Source organism: Lepisosteus platostomus, chromosome 10 (genome assembly GCF_059453375.1).
Source record: "Lepisosteus platostomus isolate fLepPlt1 chromosome 10, fLepPlt1.hap1, whole genome shotgun sequence".
Taxonomy (NCBI): Eukaryota; Metazoa; Chordata; class Actinopteri; order Semionotiformes; family Lepisosteidae; genus Lepisosteus; species Lepisosteus platostomus.
Genome location: NC_142620.1, coordinates 22,245,130 through 22,268,080, shown reverse-complemented (window position 1 = coordinate 22,268,080; position 22,951 = coordinate 22,245,130). Strand labels below are relative to the sequence as shown.

The 22,951-nt window shown below is 40.0% G+C and overlaps 2 protein-coding genes across 2 annotated transcripts; one reads left to right on the top strand and one right to left on the bottom strand.

Annotated features, from left to right (window-relative positions):
* Positions 1 to 766: 766 nt before the first annotated feature.
* Positions 767 to 8,463, bottom strand: ttc9 (tetratricopeptide repeat domain 9). The gene is made up of 3 exons (XM_088648817.1): positions 6,934 to 8,463; positions 4,716 to 4,898; positions 767 to 3,974 (listed from the first exon to the last, which is right to left on the bottom strand). The coding sequence occupies exons 1-3, from the start codon at positions 7,394 to 7,396 to the stop codon at positions 3,895 to 3,897; spliced, it is 726 nt and encodes a 241-aa protein (XP_088504943.1). The 5' UTR covers positions 7,397 to 8,463; the 3' UTR covers positions 767 to 3,894.
* A 4,192-nt stretch (positions 8,464 to 12,655) lies between these two features.
* med6 (mediator complex subunit 6) lies at positions 12,656 to 22,025 on the top strand. Its single transcript, XM_088648816.1, has 8 exons — positions 12,656 to 12,738; positions 13,941 to 14,100; positions 15,368 to 15,459; positions 15,980 to 16,062; positions 17,751 to 17,859; positions 18,440 to 18,555; positions 19,647 to 19,674; positions 20,441 to 22,025. The coding sequence occupies exons 1-8, from the start codon at positions 12,717 to 12,719 to the stop codon at positions 20,566 to 20,568; spliced, it is 738 nt and encodes a 245-aa protein (XP_088504942.1). The 5' UTR covers positions 12,656 to 12,716; the 3' UTR covers positions 20,569 to 22,025.
* The last annotated feature ends 926 nt before the right edge of the window (positions 22,026 to 22,951 follow it).

Below are 22,951 nucleotides of genomic sequence, written 5' to 3'. Positions count from 1 at the left end.
GGAGGAGGCCATTCAATTCATCTTTGGTTGTTGGAAAGCAACCAGTTAATTGATCTCATCCAGCCATTCCTTGGCTTCAAAAAAACGGCTGGGTAGCTTGTTCCAGAATCCCACAACCCTTTTGGTAGTGAGGTGCCCCCTGTTCTTGGTTTAATTGCACCCTAGTTTCCTCCTGGGTCCTCTGGCTCATGTTTCTCTGTTTTCATCAATGCCTGTGGTTACTATTTCGAATGTTCATCTCAGTCAGGGTAGTGCATTTTACATTCAAACAGAGGGATCTTTTGAAAGTGGCATGAGATGCTGCTTTTTGTCATTTCCAGTGCATGGGTAGAAAATGAATTTCTGACCAGGACTCTAATCGCAAAGTGTAGCAATACAAGTTAAGCATTTGTATATATAAAATTATTACTCGATGAGGAAAAAATATGCTCGCATATCATATTTCTGGGTAACATTATGGTGTAGTGGTTGGGATTCTGCCCTTGTAACTGGAAAGTTGCAGGTTCAAGTCATGGAGGAGCCACTGCTATTGTACCAGTGAGCAAGGTACTTCACCCAGTAAAATACCCAGTTGTATAAATGAGTGCAAATGTAAGTTACTTTGGATAAAAGCATCAGACAAATTAGTATTAGAAGTAGAGTTAACATCTCCCAATTTGCCTCAAGCACTCCTCCTGACAGGTGGCTTGGTCAGAAGTGATACTGGGTATTCTGCTTGGCCTCTCAATTTGCACTTATATCAGAAGCAAGACAAAGACGAGTCAGATTTAGTGATACCACTTTTATATTTAATATGTAACTTTAGGTTACAGAACAAGATTACAAACAATGTAAAACTGTTTTTTTTTCACACCAACAATTACTGTATATACGAGTACATCTCAAAGATGTTTCACCCTTGTTATATTATTCTACAGCTTTGTAACATTCTTTGTGTATACAGAGTGCCCAGGCTACTAAGTATTCCCCTACAGGCAATGTGCTTATGCTAAGCATTACTTAATCTTTAAAAAGCAAGCATTGGGGTTTGTGAAAAACAGTTATAATCTACGGTACATCACCTTGCTCTAACGGTTCAAGTAACGTGCCTGTGTTTTTTTTAATATCCTGAATTTTTGAAAAACTGTAATTATTTTCTTTTGATCCACAGAATTCGGATCCACCAATGGCTTATCATCTCGGCCACTGTGCCTTACAGGAGAGTGAGCGCCAATTGGAGGGGCAGTATGTCTCTCAATGATTCTAGCAGATCCCAGAAGTCACTGGTGCACACCAAGTCACATCAAGGGCACCCTGGCCAACACGAACATAGTCTACCTCTCACTGCAGTCAGGTACCCCTCAGTGCAGCAACAGTGTATTCTCAAGGCTCCTCCATCTGACTTTGTTTGCATTTAGAGAAACACCTTCCTCTCAAGCTGGATGCCACTGCCAAATGTGCAGCAGGAATTTCTCTTAGACTTAGCCTGTAGTGTTCCAATTGGCCCTGCCTGTGCATACATCCTGAAAGCAAATGTGCTAGATTTAGTTTGTGTAAGATTGATGACTCATCAGGATGTGAAGAATGACAAGAAAAGGTGCAGGCACGTGACTTAAACTATTGTGGGAAACGGGTAGTGAAGTGGAATGAAAGATGCCCCTACCCTTTACAAAAGAGCCCTCCAAGAAATTATTCACAGTTATACAGTATGTTGGCTCCGTGTTAATAGCACCTGTCTTCACAAGAAAAGGTTTGCTTTGAAGCAGCACAGCACAGATTCATTTGAACTCAAACCACAAAGACAGATTAAATGGACATCAGTGGAAACTGCATATTGAAAGCAAACTAGGCCACACTCAGTATTTTTTTCCCCATTTCTGACAAGCTTGTTTAATAAGAAGAGTTTTTTTTTACTCCAATATAAAATGTGCAACACTTGTCAACTATGAAGTGATTCAGTATCAATTTGTTATGTGCAACTAAATAAATACTAAACTTAAAATATCAAGACAAAGACACATCCATGCCACAAATGCCCAGTGCCTGTTTGGTCAATACATTTTTTGACTGCCCTGAATTGCAATCATGCCTCCTTATCACATTTTAAGAGTCTTGCTTTCCAAGAATTGATTTACTCATACAGAACAGTCAGCAGAGCCTCCCCTGTCTGACACAGGTTTGTGCTTGGTGTTTCTTTTAACTTATAATTGCCAATTATTTTTGTTATACCCAAGGGATTTGGAATAGCAAATTGTGTTGTCCTCAGTTCGCAGCTACTATCCTCACAACCACACACTGCGAGGATAGAAGGAGAAAATGCAGACAGAGCAGCCCATCTTTAAAGTCACTCATCATTAAACAAATCACAGCAACCCCAGGTTTAGTGCTGATTGGAGGAGCATCCCTCACCAACAGCACCATGAGCCTGCAAATGCCAATGAGGCAACAAGGGTCCCTGTGTTGCTGAACACACCCCAGCCACCCAATCCCACCATATCCTCATGGAGAATTCCAGTCACAGTCAGCTAGTGATGTGACCCAGATTCAAACCAGTGATCACAGAGCTCATAGAGCACTTGGGCCAGCACCCTTACTGGATGAGCCACTTTTTGAGGCCCCGTTTTCAACAATTAATAGAGATGGATGTTTTTTCCTTAAATGCCTGTCTTTAATGAAACACTTCATATCCACAGTGAAGTTAGCCACAGTTATTAACAATAGGAGTCTACCATTCCCACAAAGAGGGTATTTGAATACAGCTTTGCATCAACCACAATGTGAGCACTATGTATGTACTGTGATTTAGGTACAGTCTGTTAATATTTACAGTTCATTCTCAGGGATGAAAGAGTGCCTTTCTAAAACACACTTTGAATGCCAGGGCATTACAGGTCAAGGCTGCAGTCCTGCATACAGTATCTAAGAGATGGACTCTATTGCGCAGGTGATTAGTTGCAGATTAATGTTCACTGACAGCTTGTGGACCACTGAATGGCTTTAGATCTACCATGAATCCTATTTTTAATGAAATGGTAACATTAGAGAGGGAATTACAAAATGATTACAGATTGCTAATGTGCCTAATTTCTACATCATGACAATGCTTATGCTTCACAAAACAGAACTGACTTTCCTTTCCTTTCATACTCATTTCTGCTGTACTTTTAACATCCCTGAGAATATTTAGCTTCAGAGCTGATGTATATCGCTGGCCTTGGGGTATGACAAAGTAGGGGTATGACTGATATTCCTAAAAAGATTTCGAAGGGGCTGTGGTATTGATCATGCTGGGGTTTGAAATTTAGCAAGATGGCCAGGAGCAGGGTTAATATATGTAATGCGTTACAGTACCTAGAGCAAATGTTTTCCAAGCCTGATATTGCTGTTTTGAATCTGTACGTAGTGTTCAGTTAAGGTGTTCTTCATAAATATTCCACAGTTTTTTGGGGAGATATCTTGTCTCCTCAGTGAGTCAGAGGGTGAGGGAATGTGCCCGTTGGAAGGAGACTGCAGGATTCTTGGCACTGCTGGTAGGATCTTTGGAAGATTTAACATTAACAGATGGCACATGACAAATACAGTGCCAGGAGCCCGGTTAAGCTATTTAGTGATGTTGGTTTTTTTTTTACTGTTCTATCAGTATTTTGTTTATAAAGACAATTATACATAGCCTGTTTCCTGGAATATCATAAGTTATTGTATGAATTACCACCTGGAATAAAACAAAATGGACGCGCATAGCAAAACAATCATGCACTCCACATCCACTCCTGACATCCAATTGTAAGAGGTCTGTGTATAGGCACATATCCAATCAGAATGGGTAGTTCTAAGCACTGGCCAGAAGGTGAGGCCTGCCAGGTTTCGGCACAGAGATTGCTCATGGCACATTTCCATGGCAACAGCAGCTTCTGTTTACGAGGCCTCCTTTTCCCTCTGAGAGCTGCGCCGGAGTTTCATCTCTGTCAGCTGAATGTAGCGGATAACATTGGTGTCTGCAGGATACAGCACAGAGGCACAAAGACAGGAAAAGGCTATTTTAACAGTGAACATAACAGGAAACTCTCAGGCTGATGCAAAACACATAACTTTGAGCTGTTAGGACTGCCCTCTTCCCAATTACAACTTCTGTTACAAAGATATGTAAACTTGTTGAGCAGGAATTCTGAGAAATTTAGTTTCTTTACAATTTTAAACACATAAACATTGCACATTATAATAAAATACTGTACAGCAATGCTGCTAAAAAAACATGGCATACAACATTAGATATCAATTAATTAGCTTAATTACACCCTTTTTCTAACCTTGGGTCTTTTCAGAATACAGTTAGCAGAGAAACATTCAAAAGCTTTGAGGTCTTGTTGAGTGTTATTCATAATGTAACCATTCTTGGAATTTTGGAAAGCTTCTGAAACTAATGAATTTATTTTTACATATACTGCGAGTCAACTTCTAATGTGCCTTTGCCGAGGTGCTTGATAGGCAATACTGGACGTTATGCTTTCAATAAATTAGAACAGTGCCAATTGTGCAGAAGTTTCAGTGAAAGAACCTGCGCTCATTCCCTAACAAGAAACAGGAAGTCCATAAAGCTGCGGATTTAACTCCTTGAATAATGTGATTTCCAGAGAAAAACATCTTACTCTCTTCATCCAGCTGCAAGAAAAAGTACCAAACATGCCCTGTGCTAAACATTGTGTGTAACGGATTCCCATGCTCAGAGAGGAACTGACCTGAGGGCTGCTGCTTGTGAGACTCCTTAAGGTAGTGCAGGGCCTTGTGGAAGTCTCCCAGGTGGTAGTAGGCCACCCCTGAGCGATACAGGGCCTTAAAGTTCTCCCCTTCCTTCCGCAGGACCTTCAGACAGTACTCCTTCACCCTCTCATAATTCACCAGTTCCATCTGCAGCAGGCAAGCTGGGAGTGCGGTACACAAGAGTTAGATGGGCCTGACACCCCTTCACCCCTCAACTAACAGCTAGAGTACATCTTGGAGAGTGGTACCGTACGTACTGAGTCTGCTGTGAAAACAATCAACATATCGCAGTGAATTATATTTCGGGACAAGAGGCCTTGTTATTGTTGAAACACTGGGTGCAAGGCGGGATATACCCAGGGACGCCAGCTCATCACAAGGTACACACAGACATAAACATGCATATATTCATATTAGGAACAAGGTTTATTCCATGCTGAAAAAAAGAAGGTGGCTGAAGAAGGCTCTACGGCCGAAACGTTGTTTTCTTTCTTTTTTTTCAGCATGGAATAAACCTATTACTTGTTCCTATGCAGCCTACGCCTGCTGACGCAGCTACCCACCTGAACTATTATTCATATTAGGGACAGTTTTCCAGAATTAACCTACCAGCATGTCTTTGGATAGTGGAAGGAAACCAGCACATAGAGTAATTTAATTGAGCACCTCATTTAAACAATAATTGTCTAATGTGATATTTTAGACTGTTTTTGGCTCTATATCTGTCAGTCTTAAGAGATTGTAATTTTGACTTTAATACCCATTAACCAAAACAAGGGGAGAACTGAGGTCAGGAAACCAGGGCAGCCCAGGTTTTGCGGGACCTGAACCGTGTGGTCATTTTGCCTCATACTCTCCAATGTTCAGCCCAATAATCATTACTGGTCACTGAAAAGAAATGTATCAAAACCTCTCTTGTCAAGGGGAAGTTATGAGGTGGGGAGTCCAGTTCTCTCACTGGGACCAAATAATGAACCTTGCAGTATCAGAACTATTCTCATAGTCACCCATTCCCAATACAGACTGAATTCATCCATGATCAGAAAGCCATTTATTCCTTGCGAAAGTCACAGAAAACTAGAGCATCTGGATAAAGCTCGTGTGAACATAGCAGAAGCATGCAAACTCTATACAGAGGAATGTGTGAGAATTGATTGAATTGACAACGAATTACGATAAGTACATATCAGACATAGAAAATAACACATAAGATTTGTCACTCTCCGAGGAACCTTTAATTCGTCTTTGAAGAGAACTGTTTTGTACACGCAACTGCTAGTTTTATTTTTAAAAGATAGAGCGCCTCATTCGTTTCAACACTGAGATGCATGACTAACGCACATTTCGAGTAAAATACCAAGAACCAACTAAATGGCTATCTTTTTATCCAGTTGAACTATTAACTTTGCACAACATAAATTATATTTAATCGGGATCATCTGAAGGTATACATACAGGCATAATCATTGATAACGTACTAAATAATTTTTCATCTTAAATGAAAATCTGTACGCTACTGCCTTGTAAAACACTCTACAGTCACGTACACGGTTTCTATCTCTAAATGATACGAATCATGTTTATCAAGTAACTACTCGTTTAAGGACTTACTAGAATACATGTATATTGATTTTCGAAAAGTAGCCGATGACTTCCTGTGTTTACGTAATAACTAGGTAGTTATAAAACTACAAATAATCGTATAAATCTACAATTTTTTAATCATTAAAAAAACAACGCTTAGCACAAACTCAACTCACCATAATTGCAAAGCAAATATTTTGGGAGTGTGCTCTGCTCCCAAACACAATGCAAAGCGAATTTCCGACAATCATCCTAACTGCAACCTGTAACCGGATGACAAACAGCAGATGATACTGCAGGCACACAAATCAAAATGCTGTAATTTGTCCCATACGAAGCTACGACGAACATAATACCATACAGATGCAAAATGATGTTTGCATTATCCTTCTAAATAATGTGGAAACGTTAAAGAAAAATAGAAAAAACGCACGACAGAAGTGTTGTGTGTACTACGCTTTTAACCATCAATTATAGTCACAACGATGTCGGAGATGTCAGCGGTTTGGACATAAAACGATCCACTAATGTGGTTCTGTTCACTGTCGTGCTTTATTTCAGAGAGTGTTGGTGTATTGTGTAGCGAACGAGCAGAGGCATCGCTCATCATACCAGCGAGACTGTTGTAACACTCCAGCTCGGCGTTCTCCACAGCCCCCTTCTCCTCGTCTGTCAGAGTGGATTTGCCCGGTGTTGGCACCGCGGAGGATGGCGACTTAGAACTGGCATCTGGGTCTCCGAGAACCCTGCAAAGCCCTTTCATCTCCAGGAGTGCCCTGTGATACTTGCCGATCGCTTCCCTGTATTTCTTTTCCTTATAGCACTGGGTTCCCTGAGTCTTAAAGTCCAGCGCCCTTCGGAGCAGATCCGTCGGTTCGGAATGGCCCGTCTGCTTGGCGCTGGACCCGCTGTGGCGACCCAGTTGCTGGGAACGCATGTCTCTGCCCCGGCCACTCTGCGAATGGCTGCTGTAGACCTGCAGCCTGGAGATGCCCCCGCCGCTGCTGCTTGAGGTACTGCCGCACTCTGTTCTGCTAGTATTCCCATCCTGTCCGGCTCGACTTTGACTCATCATTACCTCCACATAAAACCCACCCGGCTAACACAGGGTCTAGATCCTGAAGAGCCGTGCTCGGGTTCAAGCACCTCGGAGGCGCAGCGCTGCTTGTCTCGTTCTGTAATTCGCCTTGTGGGGCAGTCGATTCCTTACGTCTGGTGCATACAGATGCTCCTCGATCTTCCACTGTACAGTACTTAGTCCTTTTGTCTCTGCCTGCTGCTCCCAGTTTTGCTTATTTATATTTTTATGATGCTTTTATAAAGCGTAACGTTTTTCCAAGTGCATTTCCCCCCCTATTTGCTGTGCTGACCCGGAAGAGGCTTTTCTTTCTTTTTAAAGAATAATGAAAGAGGAGGTAAAATACGTATCCCAACCTGATGCAGCTGCTCTGCTCAAGACAGGAATGCAAACAGCCCTGTGGATAGCGAACAAAACAAGTCCGGAGATGCCTTTCCTTAACGCAATGCTGCGCCGAGCGTTGAAAATTAGCTGTGCCGAGCGCTGCTCTCTCCACAGCACAGAAAGATACTCTATTTTTATGCCAGTTATTCGTAGATTGTGCCGTAGATCTAACGTTTGTCTGCCTAAAACGGTCACTCTGTAGTAGTCGGACAAACACAGTATTGCCGCGTTTAACTAGGATTGAAGATCATCTTAAACCAGGATGAGTCTTTCCGTTTTAAACTGTTGACCACATGTATTTATTTGTAATATCTTACCAGTCCCATACTGTTAACAGTTGGCAAAAGTAACCCCACATGTGCATTTGCAGATCCAAAGAACAACTTTCTAATTACACATCTCATTAGCCATCAAGTTTTTCATCTTATTACAAACTCAGGCCGGCACCTGTTCCTCCTACTGTATACAAAGCCGTTGTTCAATTTGTCTCCTAGTATTCCTAAAATCCTAAAGAGAAAACATGTCTTCTGAAGTCACCCCTAGCCATTACTTCAGAAGACATCTGACAAGAAAGGTGCCAAAGAAATGCTGCAAAGCTTCCACCAGAAAATCAAGTGTCATGTCCTTTGAGCTAAAACGGGAGGCCTGGATCTGGCTGGTGTTCAGTCCCAGTGCAGCTGCTCTTGCGGCTTGCCTTGGGCGTGTCAAAGCGCTCTCTTCCTCAATGGCCGGTTGGAGCTCCCACTGCAGACCTCAGAAAGCATGTTAAACTCCCAAGCCTGGTGGCTTCCACACCCCTGCTGTTCTACTAACTGATTCCAATCCCAACCACAGCTCCCTAATGCAAGAGCAGCAGTCACCCTTGTCTTTAGTAAAGTCTTTTCTTCTTTGTCAGAAAGCATCAACTAGGCCATTACTCTGATATCCGTTTGCTGTCATGGGAACCACTTTACTTCACCAAGAGGCCAGACTGCCTGAGGGCTTGGTTTGGATACAACAGGTTTGCTAAAGTGCAAATTGAATTTTGAAAGCGACAGTGCGGTACAATATGAACTCACTGTGTGGTTTGAAGAAGTGTGTTTTCCCCTTTTCGTCACAAGTCTTCTTCACGTTTCGGATTTCTGTGTCCCTTCAATATTACAGTTTAAGGAGAACATTCGGCCATGCATTTTTTAAATGCTTCCTCCAATTCAGGGTCACTGGGAAGACAGAGCCTATCCCAGCAAGTAACAGGTGCAAGGCAGGGTACACGCTATACAGGACACCAGTCCATTGCAGAGCTAACAGACACAAACACACACACATTGGACCCATTTTTCCAGAAGCCAATTAACCTACCGGTATATCTTTGGACTGTTTGAGGAAACCCGAGAAGAAACCCATGCAAACACAGGGAGAACACAAATAGCACTTCAGGTCCAGAATTGAACAAAGTGCACCAGCGCAGTGAGACAGCAAGCTACCCACTACGCCACTGTGCCACCCTTCAAAATTACACAAATTGTGTAAATCTTTATGCATTCCTCTACTTTTTAATTAACTTGTGTGCACATTCTGTGTTCTTCTTCATTCAATGGCGCTCCCACTGAAAAGCTCTTTTTTTAGATCCTGTAAACAAAAGAGAGAGAGATATAAGGTTTTAGGATACTTTAAATAAAGGCACATTTCTTTGTACTAATTTACCAAATACATACTTCTGAGAGATCTGGATTTTAACGAAATACATAACACTTAGTGGCTCACTGGGATTAAGACTGCACTCACCTGTACTACAACACAACTAAATCATTTAGTACAACATTATTTTGACAATGTGACTAGTTCACAGTCTTCAGAAATGTCAGTTTTCCAATTCCAAAGCATTTAAAATTTATTCCCACAATTCCTCTCCATCACATGCAGAATAAATCACTTTTATTATTATAATTAATTGATTGATTATAATGATTGATTATAATAAGCCTTTGTTTATTAATCATAAAAAGCACTTTACAGACTCCCCTCTACCACCACCAATGTGCAGCATTCACTGGCAGCCATAGTGCACCAGAACACTAATAAAAATAATTATAATAATAATAACTTTTATTTATAAAGCGCCTTTCCAAACTAAAGGACGCTGTGCATCTTGCAGAAAGAAAAGGTGAAGAACAGTACAATAAAAGTAAATAGAAAAAAACCCAAAAGCATACAGGTTTTTACAAACTGACTGTAGGCAATCAGACGTAGACCTTGGTAAAATGGTAAGTTTTCAGTTTAGATTTGAAGAGAGTTACAGAATTTGTTTATCTTAAAGTCCGAGAGAGGTCATTCCACAACACTGGAGCAGCAACTGAAAAGGCACGGTAACCAAGAGTCTGTGATTTAGTCCTGGGGACAGTGAGTAGAAGACTGGCCTCAACTGAAAACATAAAACCCTGAGGTAAAATCCAAAAGCTGGCTATTTAGTGGCCGTGACTTTCCACCTCACACACAAATAGCTCCATCAGGAGACATGTTTGGAATTTGCGATTGAGTGTCTGATGTCATGTATTAATCCGGGTCTCTTCAATGGGGAGTATATATCGCATCATGTTGTTGAGAGATCAATTTAAATAAGCTTTTCCATCTACACCCTGAAGCTAACACCCTTTCAGAAAATTATCTTTTAGTCAACTGGCCTTGGTTTTCCACAGATTCTGAGAGTGACTTCCACTGCACTGCATTCTGTATATTTAAGGCTCCACAACAGCTGATACAACAGGCTTCCAGTGACCTCTGACATCTGAAAACAGAGATAGAGGCAATTTCTGAACCCACTCTCTCACTCAGTCAGTTGTGTATATTCTAAGAAGTGATGTTTTAACTAAAGAGAAGAACAAATGTATTATTTTTCTGTGTCTCCAATCCTCCTAAGCCAACTCAAAGCCTTTTTACAGTGCTTCACGCCTTCTCAGGCAGAATACTACGAATTTAATCTGCAAAGACTTCCATAACTAATGCTTTGAATAAATTATTTTCAAAGATTAAGTGGATTTTAATTCCTTATAAATAAACAAGGGACTGCACTGTGGAACAATGGATAACACTGCTGCCTCTCAGTGCTGGGGCGCTGGGTTCAATTGCTGGGGTGCTATCTGGGTGGAGTTTGTATGGTCTCTGGATGTTTATGTGAGTTTTCATTGGGTGCTCCAGCTTCCTCCCATAGTCCCAAGATATAGTAGAAGGTTAATTTGTTTCTTGGAAAATTGGCCCTGGTGTGAGTGGATGCGTGTCTGCATGTGTCTGCCCTGTGATGGACTGGTGTCCTGTCCATGATGTATTCTGCCTTGCACGTGTTGCTTCCTAGGATAGGCTCTGGCTCCCCCGCGGTCCTGAAATGGATAAAGTAGAGGATAGATGGATGATTGAACAAGCAAGAATCAGTAATATACATACTGTAACTAATCTTACTGTACTCCAGATTTAAGTGAGGCCTGTGATCTTAATTTAAAGTCCCCACTTATTCTTGGTAAATGTTCAGCCTCTCTTGTGTGAATGCAGCTATAATAATAATTCCTTACTCCTATAAAGCACTTTTCTAAACACTCCATCCAAAGGGCTTAACAGGTAATGGGGACTCATCCCCACCATCACAAATGTGCAGCATTTACTGGCAGCCATAGTGCACCACAACACTCACCACACATCAGCTATCAGTGGGGAGGAGAACAGGGTGATGAAGCCAATTTAAAAATGAGAAAGTAGGAGGCCATGACTGGTAAAGGCCAGGAGGAAACTTATCCAGGACACCAGGGTAACACCCCTACTTGACTTCAGGGTCATGACCTTGGTTTTACATCTCATCCAAAGGACAGCACCTTTTTACAATATAGTGTCTCCATCACTATACTGGGCAGTAAGATCCACACAGATCACAGGGTGAGTGCCCCCTACCCACTAACACCTCTTTCAGCAGCAACCGTAGCTTTCCCAGGAGGTCTCCCATCCAGGTACTGACCAGGCTCACACCTGCTGAGCTTCAGTGGGCTGCCAGTTGTGAGTTATAGGGTGATATACAGTAGCTGCTGGCAGATGACATACTATCCCATTTTATAGTGTTTATAGTGTTGGTTTAAACCTAGGGTTCCCATCTGTGAGAAGGTAAAGCAATCCCACAATAAGACAGACCTACCAATGGCATTAACATTTAAAATTGTTATTGTAGCATTTCCCAGTTTTTCCATATGAACATTTGGCAGAAGCATATAGAAAGAATGTTTTCTCTCTATATATTTGTTGATAATATTTACACCATTAAAGGGAATTTCTCATTTATATGTATGAGTTACTGAATGTTATGACTCTAATATTTCCTCTTAATACTGTAGTTTCTCACCCTAAAAAGGTGCAGTACGAAAATCAACAGAAAGGAAAAATAATGCATACTTAAAAAGAAGTGTTCTGTTTACTGTCCTTCTTAACACAATTTTGTCATTAAACAATTATATTCAGGACCCATACAAATGGGGAATGTTGATGTAAAGTTCAAGTTTTATATAAATATTTGGTTCGATAATAACGTGACAAAAAACGTAATCCGTGTTACTTTATGATGGGGTTATAGTTTGCAGAATATGGAATATGATGGCATATTACTAATGAACCAAAAACATACAGCAACAATGGTAACGTGAAAGAACGATAACATTTGGGGAGGTTTAATCAATTCAAATATGACTTGCAGCCATTTTAGTAAGCAATAAATCACGTATTTGATGTCTTGGGTTTATGTGCACAGAAGGTAACGAAACAGGGGCAAGAGAATATTGTGATATACTCCATATAGAATAACGTGTCAACGCCAACGTAAAATCCGACTTTGCATTTACTGTAAGAATATTAACCACGTCACAATCATGCGACTACGATTTAAACGTATGACTACATCCATAAGCGACAGAAATTTAGCAAGATGGCGTCTGTGGATGTTAGGGGTAAATTTTGACTTTTGTATTTTTTCTCTTTGTGTTTCTCTGTTTACTTTAAGCTCAGAAATAAGTGGTTCAGCGTAAATACTAATGGCATGAAAGTGATTTGTACACAACTACAATGTCTGAATACGTCCCTATACCTTTTTCGAAGTATTCTGTACAGCTACAGTACTTGCGAGAACCGGAGGAAAAAGAAAAGATTTTTAGTTTGGGTTTTAAAAATCAATCGTAATAGAAGAATACGTGTATTTTATAATCCACTGATATATTATACAATGTATGACCATATCTCTGTAGAGTTTGTTTATATTTATGAATTCATTCCACGATATCCAGGGTTTTGGTCTGTATACGGAGAAATTGTGAATGTTTGGGGGAAAAAGCGTGACACGTTAGTAAAATACATGGTTTCTTAGCATTCTTGATTTAACTCTGGCAACGTTGTCATTTTTATTTTTTACCTTTTCCGTGTCATAATTATGATGCCTTACTACAGCATTTGTACAAAAACGAATTATAATATGCATTTTCTGGAAAGAGACTTTAGACTTTAAAAACGCGTTGGGTTATGAATAATAACTATGAAAACATAATAAGCGCCTTAACAGTGCTATTTAACTGCAATACATATTAAAATTAATGTGGCATATTAGTTTCATCTCCTTGATCATAAGGGGCGGATCATTGTGTTTTTAACATTGGCAAATGGTGCTTCTTTCTCTCAGTTTCAAATCACTAAAGGCATTCTATCTTGCTGAGTTAAACCTCCGTACTGAATTAGATTTAGCAAACCAAAAACCATTATTCGTATTTTAAGGTGGTGTCTGAGATATTTAGATTTTGCATCTTGACAAGACATTGGGAATGACATTATTAATACAAAAGAAGACCAAAACAGAAACTCAGAAGCAGTGTGAATCTAACAAAGCACTTGAAGTAACAAGCATTTGTAGGATGCTTATGTTTTAGAAAGAAATTAAATGATAATTTCTACATATTAATTGCTAGAAATTAACACGAAATATCATGGCTTACAAGTAGTCATTTCAGACAGGAAAAATGATGTACGAGCACTTGTATCCCAGTGTGTTACAGAGAAGCTGGGGGAAAAAGACTTGACCTTCTTGAGAGATTCTGTTGTTTTAAAAAGCACAATTCTGTTTGACTGTGGAGCTGTTTACTAAGGGCTTAATGTTTCTTCACAGACAACCTTCTGGGAATATCCTGGGTGGACAGTGGTTGGGTGCCCATCCTGAACCCAGGCAATGTACTGGATTACTTTTCCGAGAGAAGCAACCCCTTCTATGACAGGACCTGCAACAATGAAGTGGTGAAGATGCAGAGACTCACTCTGGAGCATCTAAAGTAGGTGCCTCTTGCCCCTCGATCAGAATCCCCTGAAAACAGTCCAAGGGGATTCCTAGTGGCTCAATCAGTGTAGAGTGCAGATTGTGTCCCAAAGCACAGAAATCACCAGTTCATGCTGGGACACATCATGTCCCGTGCAGTGGAAACACCCTTGGCTCTTGCAGTCGTGTCACTGAGATGCATGACTCCAGCATGTCAAAAGATGGTCAGATCTGACAGATGGGTGAGTTAGAGGAGCACAGCTGCTTATTCTCAGTTTCTGATTGTTCAGGACAGGAACAGAATTTTTATTAAACTCGGCCAATTTAATCAATTGGTGTTTTTTTAGGTAGGTGTTTTTTTAAATAAAAATAATTGATGATTAAAAAAACGCTCAAGACTTTCATTGTAATGCGATATTGATGACACAGAGGGAACCCACTTAAGGATTGTTGCCTATTAGCCATGTTTGTTGTGACAGTTGTTATTCGAAGATAGAACAGTGCCACATAACTACCGCACTAAGGAAACAATGCAGGTCTTTCCCTGAAATGATTATAACATGTCAAAAAGTATTGTGGGGGGTTTTCTTTTGCTTTAGGGCTGCTAGTACACTTGACCATTCAGGTGAAAATTTGAAATACATTTGGGGGTCATCTTTGCTGCTCAGAATCAGTTTTCTATATGTTTTAGCTGACATATGTGTGAAGTTTTGCCGCTTTGTTGAGGTTTTATAATACTGGACTGCCTTAGAGGCTTCTTGAGTTTAGGCTTCTGGAATTGGCATTTGTCTAGCAGCCTTGCAGTAGTAAAAACCTAAATTTCAGATAGGTAGGTTATGTGATTTCAGAGATACCTGGTGTTTAATAAGGAGCAACAGTCAGTTTTGTATTCCTGACCCACTGCAGTAGTTTCTGAAAAATATATACAGTATACACAATATAATGTATGTGGTTTCTGGCAAATGTTCTGTAAGATCAAAGCTAACTTTTGTGGGATGGTTTTGTTGATTCTGGTGAGCAATAGTCCTGAATTGTTTATTTAATATTATTTTTTTCCAGGACTAGTGAGAGTTAGGGTTATGTGAAAATTGAGAATTGTGAGAATTGTTAAATTGTACTTCTGTGAGTTATAGATATGGGATAATTTGCTTAAAATAATAATGACTTTAGAAAAGATCTTTTGTGTGTGTAATTGCAATGCTTTTTTTTGGTGGACAGTGCTTCTTGGACAGTTACTCTGTGAGGTTGGATGTAAAATGTTGAAAGAGTCTGTCATTTCTCAGCCAGATGGTGGGAGTTGAGTACATTCTGCTTCACGCACAGGAGCCCATTCTGTACATCATTCGAAAACAACAGAGGCAATCTCCCAGTCAAGGTGAGAACACGATAAACGTCTGTTATTGCTACGTTGCCTGAGATGAAAATCTGCTTTGTTCAAATATAAGGATTTCTTTACTCTCTCCATAACTTAATTTTATTGTTAATACAATTTTATTCTGTTGTATAAATGTGTAATTTTCATATTCCATGCACAGTTTATGAATGGATTTGTATTGAATCTGGGGTTCATCAAACAGCTAGGCTCATACATGCAGTGGTGTTTTATGAAGTACATGCCAGAAATTGAGCGTTTCCAGTGTACTGCTTAACTGTGTTACTAACTTGGATTTAAACACTTGCTGTAGTTTTTCCTTCATCAAATGATCACCTTAGGACCCCCCAATGTTAACAACACAGCCTCTCCCAATGCAGATGAGGCATGAGAGAGAAACAAAACTTATCAAATGCATCTCAATACTTCACCTTGAAATCATAGCGTGTTACTGTTTCAGGTCTCTTTTCACAGTACGTTTGTCCTAATGCCTGTACTTTTCTCCCTGTGTCTGTGTTTGTAGTTATCCCCCTGGCTGATTATTACATCATTGCAGGAGTGGTGTATCAGGCTCCTGACCTGGGCTCTGTGATAGGCTCCAGGGTGGTGAGTATCTAATGCAGTGGTTCCTAGCCCTGGCCATGGAAGAACACTATGTCTGCTGGTTTTCCATCCAGCTGACCTCAGCATCTCCAGTGCTAGTTGTTGATTTAATATGCTTACTTGCATAGACTGTTATTTAACTTGTTTCTTTAACCTTTAGTCTTGATTGTAAGATCTATCCTGTAAGATTTTTTTCCAACAGGTTTAGCATACAGACTTTTACATTTTGCTTGCTGTTATTTCTGATGAGACCGCTCTTACTAGTTGATCAGTTGATGCTGAACAGGCACAGGTGGAATGATTTGCCCATAGTGGGAGTGACACTGCATCAGACATGCAATTGGTTACAATTCAGCCAGCACACCTAAAAGAGGGCAGCTGTCAATCTCAGAAGTTGGTACAAGTGTGATGCTAATTACAGTGCATATTTGAGCTTTTAAAAATTGAAAGAAAATATATAAATATTCCGAATTGAAATGAATTAGTCTGTGATGATCTTATTTATTGATATATTATTCAGGATTTGTCATCTCACAGTTTGCATTTTAATATGTGAAAGAAACTCTTCGATTTTTTTTTCCCGTTTTAAATGAAACAGGCAAGTAGTGGAGGAGAGAGCACATCCAAACTACAAAAGCAAGTTAGCCTATAGCTTTTTTTAACTTTAATGACAGGATTTACAGATAAAACATATTCAAAGTAAAATAATTTACTGCTTTCATCTTTCAGTATATTGTTTTATATAATTAACTGTTTACATTATGGTAACATATAGAAATACAGTCGGCAAAAACACAACAAATAACCAACAACCTACACAAAAGATTACTTCACCTCTTTCACAGAACAAAAAAAGCCCAATCCAGGATTGCCACAATTAGCTAAATCTCTCCACCTGTAACCTAAGAGAAAAGGTGATCTTTTCCATTATATAAGTCTTTTTCACAACACTGATCCATGGTTCTGGTCCTTGGGTTTCTTTAGTAAACACTTTCTTGTGATAGGTTTCTTACTGGCAGCTAAAAAAATTCCTAATATATACCCTTTACTTCCAAGTAGACAAAAGAAAAATTACCCAAATATACAGCAGAGAATTCATATCGTATGTCCAGGTTTACTATGTTATTAAGGGCAAAATGTATAGATTTACTATATTTTTGTATTTTCAGGCATGACCGTTGCCTGTAAATGAATTGCTACTTGCTCTCCACGTAGCCTCTAACATTGTGTACTGTTTCCCTTTTGTTTTACTTCAATTTTAGGACCGATGAAAAAGAAATGAGTCAAGTTTTTCCAATGGGTTTCTGCAGATTTGAACTAGTCGAGCTTTCTTGAAGTCCTCATATGTTTTTCCACTGTTCTGCAGAAATTGTTTTAAAATTTTATTTTTCCCAAGTTAGCTTTTTTCTGTGAAGTCATTCTGATTCAGTGTTAAAGCCACCTTGTTTAGTCCACCAATAAAACAGAATTTAAACAAGGTACGTCTTGGCTACAGTTAGTCACGGTAATTGTAGAAGTCATTTACAGTAGGGTTATGAAATGAAGAAGGACTTTATATTTCTGTTTTTAACAAATGAAAATTGCAGGAGGCAGTATACACTCCCTTGATTACTCCACAGACTTATGACTGCCAGTTTTTTTTTCTGATTTGACTGGTTACCTTATGATCAGACTCTGTGTTTGTCTTCAAGCTGTCTGCTGTGCATGGGATTCAGTCTGCATTTGATGAAGCCATGTCCTACTGCCGCTACCATCCCTCCAAAGGCTACTGGTGGCACTTCAAAGATCAGGATGATAAAGGCTAGTGCATTGCGTGTTTTTAGCATTAATGTGTCGTGGTCTGCTAACGTGTGCAAATTAAACATTAGATGTCTGTCAGAAATGGTGTCTGTAGCACTGAATAAAATGTAGATTAGAATTAGAACTTTAGTATTATGATATTTTACAGCATAGTTCAGATTAATTAATGTTACCATTCTTTTCTTAAATAGTATATTATTGTAATGTTAAACTTCCCACTTCTTAGAACAATATTTTCCTACAATGGCTATACATTTCAAGATGTATACTTTGCAGAATTATTTAAAAAAAATTGGCTAATTTAATGATTGCATTAATATTTCTTGTCAAATAGTACTTGTTGGGGTTACCTCTTCTGTGTTTACGGAACACTAGTTCATCTCAGAAAGTTGTAGCAAGGATGTTGAATTTAAAATGATTTTAAAATGCAGGATGCAATGCTTAAGTCTGCAAACATTGCCTAGAGCTATGACTTTCAGCGGGAACCGATTATCCCACAGTAGCATTTTCCAGCTAGGCGAAAGATTGAATTTATTCCCTAGAGTTGAATCTGAACTTTGTCGTCATTTTGAATCTCCAGAAAAAGCAAAACCGAAATCCAAAAAGAAGGAGGAGCCCAGCTCCCTATTTCAGAGACAGAGGGTGGACACTCTGCTCCTGGATCTGAGACAGAAATTTCCTCCAGCCTTCTATCAGGTAAAACCATCCCACCGAGAGAACAACACGAGAAGCCCGTGTATGGCAGTCTTGAACATACGCTGGAATTTGTGTTACTTTTGCCTTTTAATTGTGGGTAAATGTGAAGAAATATTGATGGACAGAAATCTCAAAGCTGGTTCTTTTTTGGTACATCAGGTACAGTTGTACATAATATCTGATGCAGTTCACACTATGAGAGCAGTACTAAATTTGTACAACACAAGGTGAATAGGAAAGAGCAGAAGTACAAGGGGTAACGGGGGTACTGGACTGCTTAACTGTGACGCACACATAACACACTCTTTTTTCTTTTTAATTTTATTTTTAAATTCTAGTTAATGTTACTAGCATCAGCAAGTAACATTAACATAAGCCAAGTGTTTTGACCACACTTTACTGTCTTAGACAATTTTCTCCTCATTTCTGAGGAAATGTGTTTCAGAATTGTTTGCCCTGCAACATAGGAGTTCAAAATCTGTCCAAAAACAATTCCATACAATTTCTGGCAATTACTTGTTCAAAACTGTGAATGGGTTTATGACGTTTAGTGTTTTTGTAAGCTGTATTGGATATTTGTTCCGAATGATTATTTTCACCCCTTGCTATTACTACAGAGGACGTCACAGTGCTTGGATAATCCACACTCTTTTGCTAGTTTCATGCCCAGTGTTTCCTCTGGAAAGAGGAAGCCTACCCATGGAAGATTCCTGCATCCAAGATTTTTCTCCTTAATTAATCATGTTTTTTTTTATCAAAGTCAAATTGCACTTTTAAAGATGTCAAACTTGCTTGAATGTTTTTAAGTTTAGAAGTATACACTACACTAGACGTATGAACAGCGTGTCAAGCAATGCGGGAAATCACAAGACTCTGTATCCTGTTCCATTTTGTTGCACTCCTAGTCTATTTTAAGGTGTTTTTAAATTGTGCCGTTTTTAAAAAAGTACCATTTGACGACTGGTGATATAAAGTGTGGATTTATGGGGAAAAAAAGTCAGGGGGTCTAGGAATCATCATCTAATTTTGTTCATAGCTATTTTTAATATTAGGCATTAGTGTAATTCACTTAGTTTGTGTTTCATTTTCAGCCAAAGCCTGGAGAGAAGCCTGTTCCAGGTAAGACCAGGTGTTTTCTAACAATTTTGTTCTTTCCTCTGCTCTCCTACAGAGTCTTGTACCAGCAGTTAATCTTAACATCCCTAATGTGTGAAATGTACCATAATTGTCAAATAGTGATTACCATATTTTCAACTGCATATTGAATTTTTTAATACATGTTCAGATTTACTGTTTATTTATGGTAGGCTGCTTTATATTTGATTCAGTTTTCAAGCAGTAATAATCATCACATTCTTCATCTTCATTGCTGATGAACCAAAACGTGTCAGTTTTCATATTTCCATAGATTAAGAAAATACTGATAAGTTGCTGAATTTGAAGCAAGGGGAGACTAGAATACTATTAATCATCTCGAAATAGATAGGACAGTGAGTATAGGAGATGGTTTTAAGCAGATATCTCTGGTGTTCACCACTTGTAAAGTAATAGCTATCCTTCATTAATGGGCAAAACTGAATAACTGCTATAGCTGCACTCATCAAAATAAGAGCACTTCTTGAAACTTTCCGCTAAAAGCTTCAAGAAGTGCTCTTATGAATGTTTTTCATTGAAAATACAATGAGATAGTTTATTATGCAGTGATTTGGATGTTACTGTTATACAGCAGTGGTTGAAGGACTGGTGTTGCGCAGTATGTGGAAAGCCCTATTGCGGGGTCACGTTGTTTCTGAGTCAGCCGGTAATGAAACCACGGGCTCGTGCTCTGCTGGCTTCGTCACGCCTGCTCTCGTTCACTGATCTCTGTCTGTTTGCTCCTGTGCAGTGGAGGTGAAGAAGGAGCCTGAGCCTCCGGCTGAAGCGGCAAAGCAGGAAGAGCGCGAAGCCACCAAGACCCCCGCGCCAGCTCCGCCCAGCAAGGCCCCCCCAGAGAAACGGCCTCGGCTGCAGTGATGCCCCCCCCCCCCCGCGTGCAGACGGAGAGGGAGCTGCGGGACTGGCATGCAGGAAGTCGAAGGACGCGTTCACAATGCACGGCCACGCACTCGTGCACTGGGGGCGTTTAAAAATTGATGCTGGAGAGCACGCAAAATAGAGGATGGAAAGAACTCAGGGAGCCAGTCCGAGCTCCTCAAGGACTGTCAGCCTGCTTGAATGTCAGCATGTAGCTGTAGCAGGTGGTGCTCTTTTTCAGGTTCAGAGTGAGACTTTGTGTCTCATCTGGCGTGGATTGTGAAAGATTTACAACAGCTTGACAAAGTGCTTGGAAGGAACTTAGCATTTCAGTCCTTGATACCGGAGAAGGAGCCAATTCTAAATACCCGTTGTGTGCCTTGAGGGCTGTGATATTTACAGAGGGGATCCAGACTCCATTGCACATGGTCCTGCAATTAAGACCAACGCTCTCAGAGAACATTTATCTAATGGATAGGCACGGATGGTGTATGGATTGGTGGGGTAATGGAGAATTAAGTACCTCTTTAAACATGCTCTCCCTTCCAGGGCATATGGAGTAAACTGTACTGGTGAGTTTTACCAATGATGCCATCTTGGAGCTCAGTGAAAGCAGTTCCAAGCACCTGATTTGTCTCATCCTTGTTCATTTAAATCAGGGCTCTTTAACAAGAGATTGGTGTTCTTGTTCTCTCATGAGAAATTTCTGATGGAACTGGACCAAATGTCTTCAAGTTTTTTTACTCTTGTGCTTCTGGGCAACACCACACGAGACAGCTGCCTCTCCTGGCTGTGACTTGTGAGGGACGTCTGCTCTTGTTTTCAGAGCTTTGTACGCTTTCAGGAGTTGTAGACGCACACATTTAATTCGTGGAGTTCATATTCAGCTTTCTGCAAAAGAATATGTAAGATGATTAGACTTAAGTTACTTTGCTAGATAATTTATGTTGTCAGCATTTCAACTTCAATTAGAGGGTATTCAGAGTGAAATTACTAGCTTTATCAGTATTGTAGTTGCATTTTGACAGAAATCTTTTATTCAGGAATACCCAACTTCAAGGGTACTTATAATGCCTTCAGCACAAAGAACTTTACATAGCTAGAAAATTGAAATCAGTTACTCTGTGAATAAGAACTCAGGTGGTGAAAAATCCAGAAGACATAGAGTTCCTCCGGGACCAGGGTTGCAAACCTCTGGTCTAGAAAATGGTGATATCTTCCAATTGGATTTTGAGATTTGCACAATTGTGGCACATGTAGTAGGGGAGACATGTTGAATGAATAGGCGCAAACTGGTGTTCTGGACCTCTTTCCTTCCTTTCACAAGATGGACTTTTTAAGTGATTGAATTTTTTCTGTTACCAGGATTTTCAACATTGATTTTGTATGTGTTGTATGTATTTTAGGAAAGAGTTTTGTTTTTCTCTTCAACTAATAAATTACAGAATTTTCCAGAATGCCTTCCTCATCCTTTGATTGGGATTTTCAGCACAACTGGAAGAGTGTCAAAAGTATTGATTTTTCCAAGTGTGTACACTAACCAATCCCAGAGTTTACATGGTGTGGTGCACCTGTCTTTTCCAGCACAGTACTTCTCAAACTCAGAGGTGTTGTCTGGGGAGAAAAGGTCTTCAGGCACCTTCAAAGTTACATTGTAAAATACAGTTTCATAGAAGAGCCCTCTGTGGCAGCGGTTTTCATTTCTGCTTTGCAGCACTGGTTCCTTGGGTTTAGTTGTGGACTTTGGCTGCTATTGTCATGGGGTTCGAATGCTCTCCCTGTGTTAGTGTGGGTTTCCTCTGGTTGCTCTAATTTCCTCCCACAGTCCAAAGATATATAGTGGTAGATTAATTGGCTTGTGGGAAAATTGGCCCTGGTGTGAGTGTAACTCTGCCCTGTGATGGACAGGATGCATCTCGCCTCATGTCTGTTGTTGGCCTAGATAGGCTCAGGGCTCTCTGTGATGAAAACAGGAACACAAAGGTGCAGTTTATACACCTTTTATAGGTGCTGTTATGGTCTTCATCCATACATCCACAAGCAGTTTTTATACTTTAGACCACCTCTCTCAGTTATCACATATTTAGAATTGAAATTGATTCAACGTACTAATTTCCATACATAGCACAATAGTTCTTTTGGCAATCACAACCTTACAGTTGCTCTGAAATGTCATATATTCTCTCTGTAAACATTCCATACAACAGGTGCCGGGCTCAGCATGTACAGAGTTAAACCAAATTTAGAAAGAAGCAACTTTACAGCACATTGTGTTGAGTCTCCATGCTAGAACATTTTGTTCCGGAAGGAAGAACACCACCTACTGGGCCGCCGATAGCATTTTTTGCTGCAATTTGGTTTTCCTTAGAGGTCTCCCGTCCCA